Source organism: Dipteris shenzhenensis, chromosome 15, assembly GCF_047967505.1.
Source record: "Dipteris shenzhenensis isolate YYH24624 ecotype China chromosome 15, Dip_SZ_1.0, whole genome shotgun sequence".
NCBI lineage: Eukaryota > Viridiplantae > Streptophyta > Polypodiopsida > Gleicheniales > Dipteridaceae > Dipteris > Dipteris shenzhenensis.
The window spans coordinates 18,127,062-18,139,899 of NC_141610.1; the positions used below are offsets into that span (position 1 = coordinate 18,127,062).

The following is a 12,838-nucleotide window of genomic DNA, read 5'->3' on the forward strand; positions in this document are numbered from 1 at the left end:
CATGAAGATAGTAGGGTGGTCCCGTAGTGTAGCACGCTGCCTGAGTGCTGCCAGTCGAGCCTGAGTATCCCTGAATCGAATGATGAGTGGCTGTGGGCACGTGGGATCCCGTCCTGTGCGCCATGCATGCTCGATCCCATGCTCGACGAGGCCGAGGGTAGAGGTCACAAAAGTAGTCGCGTCTGCTAAGGGGGTGAGTGAATCTGCGCGGGGGATACCTCGTACTCGGATGTTGAGAGCCTTACTGGCCCTCTGTTCCTGCTCGGCGTTCCTGCTCGGCGATGGTGGCTGAGACTGCTGCTTTGGGTGCCCGTCTCGCAACGTCCACCCATCTGGTAGTCTCCGCAATAGCAGTCTGGATAGTAGCGATCCGCTCCTCTACCTTTGGTGTAGTGTGCGGGGCCGCTGTGACTGTAGCAGTGAGAGAGATAACCTCCTGACGGAGGTGAGTGATCTCCTGGCGCATGCTCTAAATAAGCTGGTCTTGTGCTACGGTGTGATCCCGTAGTCGATGTAGCTCCACAAAGAAGTAATCTATCGTCTCAGGTGGGACCCGGGGGGTGCGAACTGGGACATGGCGTATGGCTGTGGGGGCGTGGGCGATAGGCTAGCTGTATATGGCAGAGGAGTGGAGAAAGGCTGCTAGGTGAGGGGAAGGGGGGACATAAGAGTGGTGGAGACAGAAGGAAGCTGTGTGGGGGGTGAGGGACTGTGACCCTCTCCTGTGGGGGGCAGGCTGAGTGGTACAGTGGTGGGGGGGGCAGTGATTGGAGTAGAGATGATGGCTACGGGAGAAAGAACTGCATTAGTGTCCATTGCACCCGATGTTTTCAGGGCTGGTTGGCTGTCAATTGCTAATCCACTCCTGGAGATGCGCTTTGTGATCTCTCCCACAATTGGCTTCAGAGACTGTTTGGGTTTGTGGGCCATTGTAGGACTTGTTCAAGTGCACGATTTCCAGGGGAGGCAGATCTTGTTCAGCATTGCTGCAGGGGTGCGCAGGCCTGCGCAAGGCCAGTGGCAAGCCAAGGCTTGCAGCAGACAAGGGCCCTCACACCACGGGAAGGCTGCGGGAGGGTGTGGGGCAGAGGCTACGGGAGGGGGGGGTGGTGCAGAGGCTACAGGAGGGGGGGGAGTAGAGTGGAGCTACGGGAGGGGGGGGGGGGGGGGCAGAGTAGAGCTACGGGAGGGGGGTAGAGTAGAGCTATAGGAGAGGGGGGGGCTGAGCGACGAGGGAGGGGGCGAGCGACGAGGGAGGGGGGGGCTGAGCGACGAGGGGGAGGGGGTTGAGCGACGAGGGGGTGGGAGGAGGGGGGGCTGAGCGACGAGGGAGGGGGAGGGGGCTGAGCGGCGAGGGAGGGGGAGGCTGAGCGACAAGGAAGGGGGCTGAGCAGCGGTGAGGGGGAGGGGGCTGAGCGGCAGTGAGGGGGGGGGGAGTTGAGCGGCGGTGAGGGGAGGGGGCTGAGCGGCGAGGGGAGGAGAGACGACGAGGGGAGGAGCGAGGGGAGCGGCGAGGGAGGGGGGAGCGACGAGCGAGGGGAGCGGCGAGGGAGAGCGGCGAGAGGGAGGAGCGACGAGGGAGGGGAGCGGCGAGGGAGGGGGCGGCGAGGGAGGGGGCGGCGAGGGAGGGGGCGACGAGGGAGGGGAGCGGCAAGGAAGGGGGCGGCGAGGGGGCGTCGAGCGAGGGGGCATTGAGGGAGGGGGCGGCGAGGGGGCGTCGAGGGAGAGCATCAAGGGGGCGTCGAGGGGGCGTCGAGGGAGAGCGGCGAGGGGGGACAGCATCAGCGGGAGGGAGGGTAGCGGTAGGGAGGGGGCGGCGAGCGGGAGGGAGGGTATCGGGAGGGAGAGCAGCAGCGAGAGGGAGAGCAGCGGCCACGAGGGGGCGTCGAGCGGGAGGGAGGGTAGCGGTTTGAGAACCTTTTGGTATCCAATTTGTGGACAGATGCAAATATATAAGAGTTGCTTGTATATTGTCTTTGAGCACAGTCTATTTGCTAGTCTGCACACACATGAATGGTTGTGAAGCTTGATTCCATAGTGAAACACTTTGATGTGTAGTTCCTGGGCTAGTCTATCAGAGATCTAGAGGTGTCAGGCATATAGTAGGAGAACCTTTTGGTATCCAATTTGTGGACAGACACAAATATATAAGAGTTGCTTCTATATTGTCTTTAAACACAGTCTATTTGCTAGTCTGCACACACATAAATGGTTGTGAAGCACACACATGGTTATGAAGCTTGATTCCATAGTGAAACACTTCGATGTGTAGTTCCTGGGCTAGTCTATCATTCTTCCGCTGCGGGATATACTCTGGTGGGGTTTCATTTTTCTAACATCCGTGACTAGGAGAAAGAAAGAAAGAAATCTTCATTATTATAAGAGAGAGAGAGAGAGAAAGAGGTGTTAATAACATCTTTAGGCATGCGGGGGTCTCCTCCTCTGACTGAAACAACTGCCAGTAGAAGTTCATGGTCATCTCCAAAATATCCTGGGGTCCGTATGCATCTGACCTTGTGCATCTCTCAACCATCGCAGCTGCGTCCCTGCTGAGTGTGGCCCGATGACCTAGAAAAACTGTTGAATCATCCTATTCCCCTGTTGCACCCATTGGCACGAGAAGAGTGATAAGAGAACTCTGCCCTCCGCACCTCCATATCCTGCAAGATCAGCCTCGCGTACTCATATATCTCAGAGCCACTGGAAGCCAAGCTCCTGCTCTTTGAAACGCTCTATGGTGGCCAGATCCCTTCGCAGGGCTCTCTCCCTCTCTTGCAAGGCAAGTCTCCTCCTGAGTGCCTGGGACTGAAGCTCAATGCTATTCCTCCGGATTGCCTCTGCTACCCAACCTGCCCATCCGGCTGAGGGTCTTCCCTCTAGCTGCTCCTCTATCATGTCATCAAACATCTCCAGTGTCCACTTCTCCTCTCATGTGGAGGCGAACTCTATGCCCTAGAAGGGATGGGTGCTGGATCCGACCACATATGATCCGCCTTCACGAGGCTGCAGAATCAGCATTGTCAGCACGAAAGACATGGGATAGGAATCTGGAATAGCAAGGTAGTTCCATGGCTCCAAATCCTAGAACTCTCTCAGTAGGCGAAGTCCAAGTCAAAGTGCCAGGTCCGGAGCCTGTGACGAGGATCTGCCACTCCCTGCTTCCTGTCGTGAGGCAGCGGTCCTCTGAGGGGAGGCTCCAGCCTTCTGCTTCTCCAAGAGAGGGGCTGAGATAGAGGCCGGTGCCTTGCCCTTGCCCGAGGGCTGAGGGGCAAATGGGGCTCCGGAGGATGAGGAAGTGGATGGCGGGGGTGAAGCGGAGGGGGAAGGAGAGGGGAGGAGGGGGGAGTGGAGGGGGAAGTAGAGGAGGAATCCGCCGATGGGGAGGGGGAGGTGGAGGTGGAGGGGGAAGGGGAGAAGAATCTGGAAGGGGGGAAGGCTCCACCGAAGAAGAGGGAGGTGTCTGCTGTTATGTCGAGGCCTAGGGGCGCTGTCGAGCCTCCTCCATCTTCTAGAGCGTCCCTCTGGGAGAGTCTCTGCCATCAGCACATCCGGTACCTGCTGCTACGGTGGAGACTAACTGTCCGGGCGCACTGTGCTCGAGGGATCCACTGCAGAAGCGAGAACCCCCTCTGCCTGCTAGGGGGTCCGACTTGGAGGTGAGTCTGCGGATTGCTCCTCCTAAGAGGAGGCTGACCCTCGCTCCACCCGCTCTTTTGCCCTACGTCTGGCTCGTCATCTCCGATTCTTCCGGGTCCGTTTACTCATCTTTTCCCTTTTATCGGGATCCACTTGCGCTCTGAGGACGTCACCCAAGGTGTGACTCCTGTTGCTGCTGTCTCGAGGATCGTTGCACCCTCTCCTCTTGAGTCTGTTGATTCTGCTGACCTTGTGGGAGAGGGGGGATAGGTTGTATCTGTCCTGTGGGACAATCTCGGGCTAGGTGCCCCAACTGTCTGTAGTGTAGGCACTATCCAGAAAGCCCAGAGATCTCCAACCTTTGCCCAAGTGTACCCCCATCCAAGGTCTCGAGGAGAATCATCTCTGGGAGGGACTCCGGATTCTCCACAACTAGTTTGAGCCTAGGAACCCCATCATCTACTACTACTGAAGACTGTTGTAGCCGGTGGGGACTCCAACACTGTGCCAAAAGCCCCCTTTATGGAAGGCAGGATGGACCTGTACTCCCTCGGGAGCCCCGCGAAGCCAAGCGATCCCATACAAGAAATGCAAAAAGCATTTCCATGGACTTTATGGGATGAGTATCTTCCTTTGTTTTTTGTATAGGTTTCAGCCTAAGACTCTGTGGACTAATGGTCTACAAAACATCAAGGTCAAACAGTGGCTGATTTCTTGCAGTTACAGCAATATACACTGCGATTTGTGAAGAAGAACTTTAATGATGGGGTTAGGTCCAAGCAGGGAACCCTTTAAAGGGACCTAGAGTAACTTTAAGTCTATACCCAATGTACAAATGCACTTCAAGTAAGGACACCCCTCGGTGCCAGGTAGCTCTATATATATATGAGATATGTGGGGATCCCATGGGGTGGACCCGCTAGTAGACCGGGGCCTAGAGCGGCATATGCATAGCCTAGAGCAGCATATGCCTAGTCCAGCTAAACATCTAGATTGGTGGACTCCTGCAATATGGGACACAGGGATTGTGGTTGTAGATGTGGCCCGGTGCTTGCCTAACCTAGACTTAGAAGATGATCTTTAATATTTCTGTGGCCTAGTGAAGAGCTCGTCCGTTCCCCAAATCGGTCCTTTCTAATGCTTGTTGGTTTTGCGTGTCTGTGCTTCTGAAATTGGTCTTGGGTCTGGACTTAGCTACCCTATACCTGGGTGTATGTTTCAGGAGATGGGAAAAGATTAAGAGAATATGCAAGGTTTCTAAGTTCTAACGACAAGCACATTCACACACACTCTTCTATTGCAGCCTATATAAGCATGGCAGATATGTTTAATATACACCCGGAGCATCTTCACATACTCCTGCTGAATTTTACGAATGTATCTTTAGTGGCTATTGTCCAAGCTTTGCACACAAAATTGATGGCCTGAATACAGGCTAAAACCAATTACATGCATGGGCCCTGTGTCCTTAGGGAGCGTATGACATGAAAACATCTTTTATGCTATTCAGATAGGCTCAAACAGAGATTAAAAAAACAAACTGTTTTGACATCATGCCATATAAGCAACGAGCATAGTTCAAAGATAGAGGTTTAACATAAAGGCTATATGAGTAAACATCCATTTGTATCACACCTCTGATCACAAATAACCACTGCAGAAGCTCTCAAATTATTTGGAAAACACAAGCACCAACCTTATAATTAAGATATCAGAATCTCGACTATCTGTAAAAGCTGTCATGAAACCATGAACCACCTCCCCAAACGGGGGAATCCGCCAAATCTGCAACAGAGTTTACAGATTTAGATTTCAACAGAATGCAAAGGTGCTAAAGCCATAAAATGCAGTGCCTTTTAAGAGTAATTTGGTTTGCATTCAGCAAACTTATTTCATAAGCAGCTTTGTCTCTAACTATGACGCACATAAAACACCTTTAAATAGTTTGTCCAATATCAGATAAGCCTTCCAAAATCAATGGTTACATATGCCAAGATTTTTTACAATCACATGAAAATAATTACCTCTACGAAGGCCAAAATTCACGGCCAAAACAAACGTGAAGTTACTTTGAATTGAATTGCATTGATTAAAGTTATTTTGGGGAGAATACGGCATGCCGCCACCACAGCAATGCCCCATTAGAGAGAAAATTGCATGCAAGTGATTCGGCAAAAAATCCTCAAGAAGGAGAACACTCTCAAAGGAGTACATTCTCAAGAAGAAGGACAGTGCACTAGTTCCAAAGAGCTAACAGCCCAGATGGACCAGCTGTTGAGGCAGCAGTTTGCTGCCGTGTGTCATAGGGAACGAATCTCCAGGTTTTGCCACGTGTAGGGTCCCAAAGCCCCCACCAAATAGCCACACACACCTCAGACTACCCCCAAAAAATTCCGAGGATACTCTACAAGGTCTTCACATTGCTTACATATCCAAGTCACAAGTGCATACAACTGCATGTGGGAAATATCATGTCCCACTCACAATATGCAAGATCTTTCACAGTCACTGCCAAACCCCAATGATTATGCGCCACGACCAGCCGACATTGCATCAGCTGTCAAGAGCCGCCACAGGAGGATTCGTTGGCATCATCATCATCAATGCTACACTGCCATGGGTTGCCACCACGCACGAGGAAGTCGCAGATCTCATCTTCATCTTCTTGAATTCCATCCCTAGGTGCATGGCTAACAAATTAACCAATTTTAATGCGGATGCAGATCTCAGAGCCTTCTACTCGTCTCGGGCCCCGATCATCAAAGACCTTGATCGATCCCTTTTAATAGAACATACCAATCAAATATTTACATTTATATACATTACCATAGGTGACATGTCTCCTCTGCCCAAAAGAGAAGTGGAGTGCATGGAATCCTAGTAAACTTTGCCTCCCTCCAGGGATCTCTGCCGCCGCTGATCGCCAAAACAAACTGCTCCCAGGTGCTCCTCTCTACTACCAGCATCTCCGAGAAACAAGTCCCCCCCTGCTTATCCTCCGCAAACTCTACTGGGAGGCACTATGTCAAACGTCTCCAAAAGGTCGGCCGTGTCTGCATGCTACTGCATAGACGTTCACAATCCCTATCATGAGGCCTCCTGCGTGAAGGCCCATCCATACTTCCATGCTTGCTATAAGCTCGCCCTGATCAAAAACCTCGAAAGCCACTGCCTCTACAAGGCTGGGATACAAACCCCTCCACTCCTACCAGATCTCGGGCCCCCTTCTCGGGAGGAGGAGGTGATGGCGACGTCCAATATTAGCCGTTGTGAACATATGTTCTTGGATCGAGGAGGCAACTGACCTTCCTACCACTGCTCTCTACAACTCTTGACGAAGAATCAGGTATTGAGGTTGACTGTGTGCACGATCATGAAGTCCATGCACGTTCCAACTCACCACTGTCCAACTCATGAGGAAGATGTCGAAGAGAACAAAGCTTACCTATGAGTGGGAGCTTGTTCTAGAAAACGAGACTTCTGTGATTTTGATGGGGGCTTGGAGAAAGAGTAGTTTGTGTCCATGCGCCTACGGACCAGAGTAGCGATCGGCTCAACACCCACTGCATCATGAAGAAAAAGTCTGCCCCGAACACCTCTGCACACTGCTGTAGTAGTCCGGGCGCACTGTGCTCGAGGGATCCACTGCACAAGCGGGAACCCCCTCTGCGTGCTAGGGGGTCCGACTTGGAGGTGAGTCCGCGGATTGCTCCTCCTAAGAGGAGGCTGATCCTCGCTCCACCCGCTCTTTCGCCCTGCGTCTGGCTCGTCACTTCCGATTCTTCCGGGTCCCATTTTCTTATCTTTTCCCTTTTATCGGGATCCACTTGCCCTCAGAGGACGTCACCCAAGGTGTGACTCTTGTTGCTGCTATCTCGAGGATCGTTGCACCCTCTCCTCCTGAGTCTGTTGATTCTGCTGACCTTGTGGGAGAGGGGGGGGAGGTTTTATCTGACCTTTGGGACAATCTCGAGCTAGGTGCCCCAACTGTCTATAGTGTAGGCACTATCCAGAAAGCCCAAAGATCTCCAACCTCTACCCAAGTGTACCCCCATCTAGGGTCTCGAGGAGAATCATCTCTGGGAGGGACTCCGGATTCTCCACGACTAGTTTGAGCCTAGGAACCCCATTATCTACTGCTACTGAAGACTATTGTAGCCGGTGGGGACTCCAACACTGTGCCAAAAGCCTCCCTTATGGAAGGTAGGATGGGACCTGTACTCCCTCAGGAGCCCCGCGAAGCCAAGCGATCCCATACAAGAAATGCAAAAAGCATTTCCATGGACTTTATGGGATGAGTATCTTCCTTTGGATACAATAGTTCACAACATGAGTCCATTTGTTTTTTGTATAGGTTTCAGCCTAAGACTCCGTGGACTAATGGTCTACAAAACATCAAGGTCAAACAGTGGCTGATTTCTTGCAGTTACAGCAATATACACTGCGATTTGTGAAGAAGAACTTTAATGATGGGGTTAGGTCCATGCAGGGAACCCTTTAAAGGGAACTAGATTAACTTTAAGTCTATACCCAATGTACGAATGCGCTTCAGTTAAGGACACCCCTCGGTGCCAGGTGGCTCTATATATATATGAGATATGTGGGGATCCCATGGGGTGGACCCGCTAGTAGACCGAGGCCTAGAGCAGCATATGCCTAGCCTAGAGCAGCATATGCCTAGTCCAGCTAAACACCTAGATTGGTGGACTCTTGCAATATGGGACACAGGGATTGTGGTTCTAGATGTGGCCCTTGCCTAACCTAGACTCAGAAGATGATCTTTAATATTTATGTGGCCTAGTGAAGAGCTCGTCTGTCCCCCCGAATCGGTCCTTTGTAATGCTTGTTGGTTTTGCGTGTCAGTGCTTCCAAGATCGGTCTTGGCTCTGGGCTTAGCTACCCCATACTTGGGTGTATGTTTCAGGAGATGGGAAAAGATTAACAGAATATGCAAGGTTTCTAAGTTCTAACGACAAGCACATTCACACACACTCTTCTATTGCAGCCTATATAAGCATGGCAGATATGTTTAATATACACCCGAAGCATCTTCACATACTCCTGCTGAATTTTATAAATGTATCTTTAGTGGCTATTGTCCAAGCTTTGCAGACAAAATTGAGGGCCTGAATACAAGCTAAAACCAATTACATGCATGGGTCCCGTGTCATGCTACAATCTAACTGGAACGTAACAATACGCGCGACGAAGGTCTCTATCCTCCTACATCATCCAACGAGAGAGATCTACATTGATGCCCTCAGAGTTTGTGAACTTAAAATGGACAAAAGGTCACAAGTCGACAACAACATGTCAACAAAAATGTTGGGAGAACACTTGGGCCGATGGCCATAGTTGCCAGTGGAAACGAAAACGGAAAAAACCGGAAAAACGGAGTTTCCGGCCCCCGCAGAAACGGAAACGGAAGAAACAGCAATATGGTACAATTTATGCATAAAATTTTACTTTTTATACATAATACAATCATCAATAGAGTGTAAATTATACATAATACAATTATCTATACTTGAAGCATCATGCATGCTTCTATGATTCTAAATTCCTATGATAATTGATCTATCTAGTATCATCTATTATCCATGAATAATGCTTCAACAATCAACACGTGTCATGAACTAAGTTCTAGCTTCTAACTTCTAACTTTTAACTTTGAAGTTACAACAATCTGAAGTTTGAGAGAGAGGATGGAGAGGTGAGAGGGAGGATGGAGAGGTGAGAAAGAATGGAGAGGTAGAAGGAGGACGGGGAGGTGAAAGAGGATGGAGAGGTAGGAGTCGGAGGAGGATGAGAGGTTGAAGGAGGATGGAGAGGTAAGAAGGGATGGAGAGATGAGAGTAGGCAGAGCAGCTACCAGCCTGCAAGATGGAGGGATGGAGAGGAGAGCAAGCTGCGGGTGCCAGGGCCCAGGAATCAAATGACAAAGATGGAGAGGCTGGAAAGCAATAGGATGGAGAGCAGCAACACGGGAGGCAACGGAAACGACGACTGGAGGCGACGAATCGAGGAAAAACCTTTTAATCAAAAGAAGGCAAAAACAGTTTAATCAAAAGAGGGCCACCCTTGAAAAAAAAAGGAGAAAAAAAAATAGAGATTACGAAACAGCGTTTCTCCGTTTCGGCATTTTCGTTTCCAGGCCAGAAACGGTCGTTTCTGGTAACTATGCCAGTGGCTTACATCTATGATCTTGAGGGCTAGCCTCAACCTACATGAATTACATTGCACCACACATTAGTGGTGTTGTACTTTGCCACTCTATTCCTTCTTTTTAGTGAGCAAAAGAAGCACATATGCTCTTAGGCTGGTGGCTTACGTCTATGACCTTGAGGGCAAGCCTTAACCTACATGAGCTACATTGCACCACACATTAGTGAAGTTGTACTTTGCCACTCTATTTTTTATTTTTAGTGAGCATGCTCTTTGTTGTCATGCATTATATTGTACTTTGTCTCATAGAACATGTTGGTCTCTAAAGGCATTAAAAAACCTTTATTTCCCTCAAGAACAACAAGGAGGGAGAGTATGTACAAAGATCACATGTTATATCAAAGAGTAATGAAGAAGACCCACAAAGACAATACATGTGGCTGGAAATCAAAAGGGAGGAGATAATATTTTTAGAAGCCTGCTAATTTGTCCCTCCCGATCCGCCATCTATAGATACAATGGAGATATATATAAAGAAGACCAGTACTGGAATTTGGAGATGGCAATGGTTGTATCAGTAAGGCCACTAGTAGACGGCTCAAACTCAAATGAAAAGCCCATTATACCACAATGATGTTGATGTCAACCAAGGAGGCCACCTCTCTCCGACTTTGCTTGGTTTGTTTATTGAGAACTAGATGAGTGGTTAATGGCCCTAATTGCAGATTACAGCCTGCTTTGGCTGCTACATGAGGACAATGTTGGCTTGCAAAGACACTTGGATGCCTTAAATGAGTTTTGTAAATGACAATCGTTAAGGCACAACCACAAACACAACACATACAAACTGCATTCGTATTTAAGTGAAAAAAAATGATATGGTTCAATCATTCAAATCTTTGGGTCTACACTTCACAATAAAGTACAAATGGAATGCATACATGGAGAGAAGAATAGAAGGCGGCATGCAAACACTCTTTATCCTCACACTTGGAGCTGGAAGATGATAAAATCCTTATCTATCTATCTATTTCTCTACCTTAATTTATAGATAAGACTAGTTTTGTGCAGAGTGCCCTAGTATATGCAAGGCTCATTTTTTCCATAAACTCCATCAGTTTGTCAAAGGAACTTATCCCTCCATTCCAGGGAATTCCCTTTCCTTTCAAAAGAACAGTCTCAAAAAAGGCAGTCATTTAGACATCTTTGCAGCTCTAATTTTATGATGTGACAAAGTTGGCAAACAGCACTCAGGTCACGTCCCTCGAAAGAGCCTGCCTCCGACAAATTTTGGAATTCAGCAGGACAAAAAGTTCTCTTATCCCATCAAAGACAGTGCAAAGAGATTTGTGGGCTACTCCAAAAATATCCATAAGCAGAATCACTTGATTTGGAGAACAAAAATATAAGTGTCGTGTCCACCCCCTCAATGTATAGGTCAAGAAGAGTCGGGATTTGGGATGTGAAACTTGCAAGTATTTACCCGTATCATCTCAACCACCAAAAGCCCAACAAAAGCAACTGACAATGCCAACTTGAGGAACGCTTGCTGCAAAACCAAGAAAACTTGCCAGTCAAACAAAAGGTAAGGAAAATGAGAAGTAAAGAGAGGAATGAGAAAAACTAATAGAGAACACAACCCCAAGCTCCCTGAAAGACTCACTTGGACAAGAAGAGCAGGGATGAACATGATCACAACCATTAGATGGAAAACCTTCCGCACCATTATGCGCTTATACTTGGTACTTTTGGCCATATAAAATGGAAGCACAGATGTACAAAGTACACCCACCCAATAAACACAAAGAGACAACCTTTGTGTATCATCGAACACGAATTTAATGATCCTGCCACAATGCAGCACTGGACATATATCAACTATGTGACAGGCACCATACAGAGCATAAGGAACCTTCCATCATATGCAGACAACACTCCATCTCAGGCCAGTCCACAACCAAAAAAAAAAGGCCATACATATCTCTATGTTTATATACTTAGTATGTATTTAAAAATCAGACCTAAAAGATCCAGTAGATAGAACAACACTGAAAGAGATACATGACGGCAAGAAATCCTGCAGCTAATCTACACCTTCAAACCTGCAATGTTCTCCCTAGCTACATCTCCAAAAGAAATCCAAATAGTGTGTGCTATTCGCACATAGCAATTGAGATGACAACCAAGCGTGGTTGGAGCTTGGGGGTCCCGTAAGGCGCTGACGGACACGCAGGCGTCTAAGCTGGAGCGCAGGTTGACAAGGATTGGCATGGGCATATGATGCATGTGCGTTTTTCAATGGAAGTGGATCTGGCCGTCTTCTCCGTTGACGCCAGGAGTTCGTGAGCAGGGAAACCATGTGGCCCGAATAGCCCGAATAGTCCGACAGACAGAAAGCAAGAGTGCCTGATCATCGCAGCGCGCTAGTCGTCCAACGATGGCCTACGAAAACAAGTCGTAGAACGTAGGAGCGGGACATACGCAGGCGTCTGTGCTGTTGCTGGAGCGGAGGGCTCCCGTAAGGTAACTTGACGAAACGCAGATAGAGAGCAGGAGGGTCCTGCTACTCGTGACCTCCATGCGACGGACTTCTTCGACGAATTACAGATATATCAATTGGACGAACGACGTGCTCCAGTCAGAGCCACGCATGGTCACGTAAATAATTCGTAGACAGCAGGTTGGAGCGCAGCTGTGACAGAAGTAAAAGAAACCAAAGGTCGTATTATTTGCGAGCAGGCAGTACGTGGAGGCTGCAGGATTCGGGGAATCGAATTGCATGGAACCAAAAGGGGGTGTGGCTGTTCATGGATGACCAGGGAGCTCTCTTCGACCTCCATTAGTTCATGTTGTTTTTTTTCTCCTTGATTTAGTCGGGTGATGCTCTATTTTCATAGACAGGATCTCGTGAATGATCAGCCTGCATGAGGCTTTAATGCTGTAGCAGGGATAGATTATGCCTGTGCATATGCCTGTGTGCTTCAGTCAGAGTCAGTTTGCAGGAATTTCCCTAGTATAGGGAAAAGCGCCATCTGAG

At 49.1% G+C, this 12,838-nt stretch overlaps 1 protein-coding gene across 2 annotated transcripts in view; it reads right to left on the minus strand.

Moving 5' to 3' along the window:
* The window catches only part of LOC147893481 (phosphatidate cytidylyltransferase family protein), a 61,807-nt gene that overhangs the window by 24,224 nt on the left and 24,745 nt on the right, over window positions 1-12,838 (minus strand). For both annotated transcript variants that reach the window (XM_087385516.1, XM_087385517.1), the window contains exons 8-10: window positions 11,465-11,648; window positions 11,285-11,350; window positions 5,333-5,421 (exon numbers count right to left, since the gene is read on the minus strand). In XM_087385516.1, coding sequence (XP_087241642.1) covers window positions 5,333-5,421; window positions 11,285-11,350; window positions 11,465-11,648 — 339 coding nt within the window. The remainder of the gene's footprint in view (window positions 1-5,332; window positions 5,422-11,284; window positions 11,351-11,464; window positions 11,649-12,838) is intronic.